The sequence below is a fragment of the Pristiophorus japonicus genome, chromosome 15 (assembly GCF_044704955.1).
Source record: "Pristiophorus japonicus isolate sPriJap1 chromosome 15, sPriJap1.hap1, whole genome shotgun sequence".
NCBI lineage: Eukaryota > Metazoa > Chordata > Chondrichthyes > Pristiophoridae > Pristiophorus > Pristiophorus japonicus.
In genome coordinates this window covers 54339504-54345884 of record NC_091991.1, presented here as the reverse complement: position 1 = coordinate 54345884, position 6381 = coordinate 54339504, and the positions used below count along the sequence as shown (strand labels likewise).

Here is a 6381-nt window from a genome sequence, read left to right as displayed (position 1 = left end):
AGATGCCACAGTGAGTAAGCTGGCCCCTTTTGTAAGGGGGCAGATAAGTGCTTTCTGGGTAGTGGGGCTGCAGAGCCTACTGCAGTGGCTGGCCTCTGTCCCTTTACCCACCAACCACCCCCTGCCCTCCCCCAAGCTCCCTCCCCCAAGCTCTAGGGGGTATGCAAGATGCACTTGTAGTGGCACAGGCTCCCACCAGGAATATGTGAGCATGTTCTGGACTTAGGTTATTCACACTGTACAGTAAGCCAGTGGTTTTTGGTTTGATCTTGCTGGACTTCCCACAGATTGGTGAGAGAGAAAGCTGAGAGGTGGAAATTTCAGATATTGCGAGGTCTGTGACTTGAAGGTGATATTAGGATATTGTCAGCTTGTGAGAGTTTTATTGTACTCTTGCCAAGTGTGCTTATCGCTATCAGCTCTTCTGTCTGTTGTGGTGAACGTTACTTTTTCACATTTGGGACCTGGCATGCGCAGAATGCTTACGTGAAGCTCTCGGTAGCTTCCGGTTCGTTGGCAGTAGTCAGTCCGTAAGAATAAACGCAAAAAGTTAGTCCTCCTCTGAATGATAATTATATTTATTGTACCCCTTTATGTGTCAGCCGTGGCTCAGTGGGTAGCACTCTTGCCTTTGTGTCAGAAGGTTGTGGGTTCAAGTCCCACTCCAGGGACTTAACCTAGATTTTTGTACTCAACGCTCCAGTGCAGTGCTGAGGGAGTGCTGCACTGTCGGAGGTGTCGTCTTTCTGATGAGACATTAAACCAAAGCTTCCTCTGCCCTCTCAGGTGGATGTAAAAGATCCCATGGCACTATTTTGAAGTAGAGCGGGGTAATTATCCCTGAGGTCCTGGCCAATATTTATCATTCCATCAACATTATAAAAACAGATTATCTGGTCCTAATCCCATTGCTCTTTGTGAGACTTACTGTACACAAATTGGCTGCTGTGTTTCCCACATTGAAACAGTGACTACATTTCAAATAGTACTTCATTGGCTGTAAAGCGATTTGGGACGTTCTAAGGTTGTGAAAGGTGCTATATAAATGCAAGTTTTTTTCCCTTAGTTTCCCTGGACAAGTGGAAGCTTGTTCCAGATCTCCACCATTGCGGCTACAGGGAGGGAGACAGGCCTGTAATTTTTTCTTTCCCAACCCCTACATTTTCATGATGGGATAATTGATGCCAGCAATTCACCATGTTGGGAGTCCCAATTGTGCACCCTGTGTAATTATGGCATTGCTACTCTTTACTCTAATAGTTATATGTGGCACGATTACAATTTGGACACTTTCCCCCTTGACATCTAGTTTGAAAGACATTGGATGTTAAGCTGGAAGCAACATTACTCAATAAAATTTTTGCATTGTGGGTTGGTGCTCAGTGCAAGTAAATCCTGTCTCATGTGAACTGTCTTGTTCTCCACAGGAAAGACACAGCTGCCTGAACGCCTGGGTGTGTCACAGAGAAGATCCCAATCCTACAACTGATCATCCCTCTGCAGGGACCATCAGGTCTCTACAACTGCCTACAGCTTCTCTGTGTGCAACTTACCACAAGGAAACCAACAACAGTCATCAAGAAACTTCAGAGTCTGAACGGCGTTACCCATCGTTGTCTGGTTGCACACTTGAACTGTAACTCAGCTCATTCAGAACACTTTCCATTTCCGAGGAAGATGAATTACTTGCGGAGGCGCCTCTCGGACAGCAGCTTTGTGGCGAATTTACCAAATGGTTATATGATGGACCTGCAGCGCCCCGACAGCTCGACCAGCTCCCCAGTGTCCCCGGCCACTGAGCGGCGCCAGCCACAGCCTCCCTCCACCGGCTCCACCCTGCTCAGCTCCATCTCCAACGCCGTCAAGCAGACAACGGCAGCGGCTGCAGGACTGGTGGAGCAAACAGCGGCCATGCCCGCCACCGGACCCACCGTCCCCATCGTGCGGAAACCGAAGATTCTCTTGGTGATCGATGACCCTCACACTGACTGGTAGGTGTTTGTGGGCCTGCTCGGTTGTTGGGTTAGCGGTTGGCTGGAGGAGAGATACCACTGAGGTTTGGTCAGACCTGTGGAAGGAAAATTTGATAGACGTGCTTAAAATCATGAGGGATCTGGATAGAGAAAAACTGTTCCCATTGGCGGAAGGGTCAAGAACCAGAGGACACAGATTTAAGGTGATTGGCAGAAGAACCAAAGGCCACATAAGGGAAAACTTTTTTAAGCAGAGAGTGGTTAGGATCTGGAATACACCACCTGAAACGGCGGAGGAGGCAAATTCAACTGTGGCTTTCAAAAGAGAATTGAATAAGTACCTGAAGGAAAACAATTTGCAGGGCTATAGGAAAGGGAAGGGGAGTGGGACTAACTGACGTGCTCTTGCAGAGAGCAGGCATGGGGTCACCGAGCCGAATGGCGGCCTCCTGTTCTGTAACCATTCTATGATTTCTAACCAAAAAGATTGGTTTATCAATTTTTTAAAATCCTGATTTGGGGGATTTGGCTTTGCGGTGGAGTGGGGCAGAGGGAAGGGTTAAAATTGGACCAGAAAGCTGTATTATCATAGACACATTCCATTCTAAATGGTCTCTGTTGGTGTTTATGCTCCACAAGAGCCTCTCCCACTCGATTTACCTACCAATTGAGGGGGCTGCCTTTTCACTTTAGTTTATGCATTTTCCAAATTTGCCTTTTTTTGCCTGTTGGATCTCAGCAGAATTTGTTTTGTATCCAGTTCTGTAACCTGCCACATGCCCCCAAACCAGCCCATTATTAGTGTGGGTAAGGTTACCGTTGATCTGCTGAGCCTTCTGCCTTCGTGCCATTCATGGCGGCTTTTGGGCCAATGGGCGCCACCATGAAATCTACTCATTTATAAACCTCCAGTTTCACTGTTCAGCAGATTGTGGTTCCTATTAATTGTTAAAAAAAATGAAGACACTGCTGTGCCGTTTTTGAAGGATGTCCTATTATCATATTACTGTGTATAAGATAGCGATATTTAACAAAAAGCAAAATAGTACAGATGCTGGGAATCTGAAAACAAAAATAGATAAACCTGGAAACACTCAACATCTCATAACATCTGTGAAGAGAAGAGACAAGTTGGCACGGACATCTTATCAAAACAAAGATATTACCAATGAGCAGCATTTAAAAAGGAACCGAACAAAAGGATGGGAAAAACAAACACACACACAAAGAAATAGAATGGCCTTTAATGATGGTTAACTGGCAGAAGTGATATTAGAATGAAACAACAGGAGGCACCAGGAGAGAAATCAAAAGAAGTAAAAGACATATACAAGGCAGGCAGAGAGAAAGTGTGAATAGCTGAAAGAGGTGGAGGACTGTGACAGGTAGCAAGACAAACATGGAAAACTGGGCAAGTGGAACAGGCTCAAGAGCCTTGTTTTAAAAAAAAAAAAATTCAGAGCACCCCGTCATCATGATGTTCTGACGAAGGTTCCTCATCCTGAACACCAACCTGTGGGCAGAAATGTAATGGGGAAGGTGGGATGGGGGCGGGCTCCGAGGTGGTTAGGAAACCCGCAGGAAGTGCCGAATTTAACGGCAGGGCCTGATTTTAGTGGGAAATCTCTGTTTCCCACCCGCAGCCAGTCGGATTGAAAGGTTGGCCTGCTCCGGGTGGGTAGGCCTGCAGCACGAGGTCGAATGGAGGAGAGAGGGAGGGATCGTGTGGGGGCTGGGGTTGGCTAGAGGAGCACGGGTGGGGTGTGAAGGAGTGTGCCTCAACAAGATCGCGATTGTGGATTGGCTGGAGGAACAGGGGCGGGGTGGAGGGATGGTGGGGGGCCCAACTGAGCCACAGCTGACACTGTCGAGGTTAATATATAACACTCTGGAAGTAAATATGACCAACAATTTAGCAAGAAATTGAATCAGATGAGGCTGAAGGGTGATATTTCCTGCTCACCTTTCAATTGAGACATATCTTTGATGGTTGAACTCTTTGGGGTCCTTGTGGTTACCACAGCAATTACAACTGGTGCAAACTGAACAGACAATTCACATGCTCCTCCATTCAGACGATCGTGGGTTGGGACCAGCATGGGGGTGGGGGCGGGGGGCAGGGGGTGTGCTAGAACATCGCGAGGAGGAGCAGGGCAGGGAGGCTGGATGATCATGATCGCGGTCCAACCAGGACCAGAATAGGGGTTGGGAGGGTGTGCTTGAAGGGATAGGGGCCAGAGGAGCATCACGGTGTGGGGCCAGAGGCGTGGGGGGAGACCTTGTGGGGGGCTCGGTGGCCTGCGGTGAGGAGGTCTCGTGTGGGGGGACGGAGGCCTCATGGATGGGAGAGGTCAGGGCGGGTGATACGAAGCCTCGTGGGGATGTCTCCGATCATGGGGAGTAGCTTAGGTAGGGACCCTGGATTCAGGAAGTAAGTATAAAGACACTTACCTTACAGCCTCATTATAATATTAAAATAGATGGCCAGCCAGCCCGCCTCCTAGCAGCGGATTGGCTGCCCGCCCGCGCCCCGCCTCCTGTCCTGCCTCTGTTAAAACGGGAACTTGGCGGATTCAGTTCGGGATTCACATTTTTACTACCCCCCACCCTCCCAGCCCACCTGTGTTTTTAGGTTATAATTCTCCCCCTTTATAATGCAGGCGTACGGTACAGTAGTGGTTATGTTTTAAAATAATAATCCAGAGGCCTGGACTATTAATCTGGACAATGAGTGTAAAAATTCTACTATGGCAGATTGAGAATTTAGATTAAGGTGAAAAAAAAATAATAAAAAAAAATAAAAAGCTGGTATCAGTGAAAGTGACCATAAAGCTGTTGGATTGTCATAAAAACTCAAAAAATTCATTAATGTTCTTTTGGGAAGGAACCTGCTGTTCCTGTGACTCCAGTTTCCCACAAGTATTGTTGACTCTTAACGGCCCTCTGAAACAGCCTTGTAAGGGACTCCATTTTATCAAACCGGTACTTAGATCTTTACCACAGGGACTGCAGTGGTTAAAAGCCCATTACCATCTTTTCAGGGAAACTAGGGACGGATAATAGATGTCAGCTTTGCCAATGATGCCGACATCCTGGGAATTAATTTTAAAAGACTTGATTTAAAGCGCGACACAAAAAAGAAATACCGATGTGTGCCAGTGAGCTCTTTCTAAAACCGGGCCCAAATCAACTGAATTTATTTTCTCTGATAATTACATGTTACAATGAATTGGATTGTCAAAGTTTAACCAAGTTCTCTGGATCAGGGCTAATAATAATCTGTGTGCCTTAACAATGTGTGTGTGTGTGTGTGTGAGTGTGAGAGAGAGAGAGAGAGAGAGAGTGCTGTTTTGGAACCATTGATTGAATATGATGTGACAGCGATTTATTGTAAACATAATTCCGTTGGAACAGAAAGTTATTACACAGAGCTCTTCTGGGCTCTCTCTGGAGACTGCTCTTCAAACACTGGAAGTCTGAATTATCAATTCATGATTCTTTATCACACTGCAGTTCCCAGCATGCAGATTGCCACAGAACCAAGAGCTGACATAAGATATTAAAGCTATTTTTCTTGTTTATTGTCATAAATGTGCACTATACATGTTGTGTATGCAATAACTGTTAGATGAGCACTGTTTAACTCCAAGAGATGGGACCTTGGCTGTGCTTTATTAAGGCCCAAAAGTGACTAATATACAAAATGGCTGGCCTTTTATACTTGGGCTGCACACTCGTGCATGCAGCCCATGGCCTCCAACAGTGACGCCATCTAGTGGCTAGTGATTCCGAAAGTACATACATGACAATATACCCCTCTGTGATATTAACAGTCTTTTACAAATTGAGACGGTCCGGTGTTTTACGCTCCCGGGTTGACTGTCTCAGTTCAACTCCAGCCTTGGGTGAGTGTTCAGAGTCTGTTGTGACTGGTGGCTGGGTGGCTGACCTGGTGAGAGTGGCAATGGCCATGTCAGGTATGAAAGTCCATTTTCATTGAACATGTCAGTGATCGAAAGTCCTGATTGACTGATGACCACTGAGTCCTCTGATGACTGGGGGTAGGTTGGTTGGTTGTCGATTGTCTCTTCCTCTGACTGTTCCGGTTCATCTGTGTGCTGCAGCTTTGTCTGATCCATATGTTTCCTGCTTGTTTGCCCGTTTTTGAGCTTGACAATAAATACTCTGTGGCCCTCCTTGGCCATGATAGTACCAGCGATCCACTTGGGACCCTGACCATAATTCAGAACATATACATGATCATTTACAGAAATATCGCGTGACACAGCTGCACGATCGTGATACCCTTGCTGACTTTGTCTTCTATATTCAACATCAAGTCAGGATATACAAGAGATAGCTTGGTCTTGAGACCTCTCCATCATTAGTTCAGCAGGCGAGACCCCGG

The 6381-nt window shown here is 46.6% G+C and overlaps 1 protein-coding gene across 1 annotated transcript in view; it reads left to right on the top strand.

Moving 5' to 3' along the window:
• LOC139280760 (synapsin-3-like) overlaps window positions 1-6381 on the top strand; it is a 291283-nt gene that overhangs the window by 38340 nt on the left and 246562 nt on the right. Inside the window, exon 2 of the mRNA XM_070900435.1 lies at window positions 1428-1991. Coding sequence (XP_070756536.1) covers window positions 1678-1991 — 314 coding nt within the window. The 5' untranslated portion in view covers window positions 1428-1677. The remainder of the gene's footprint in view (window positions 1-1427; window positions 1992-6381) is intronic.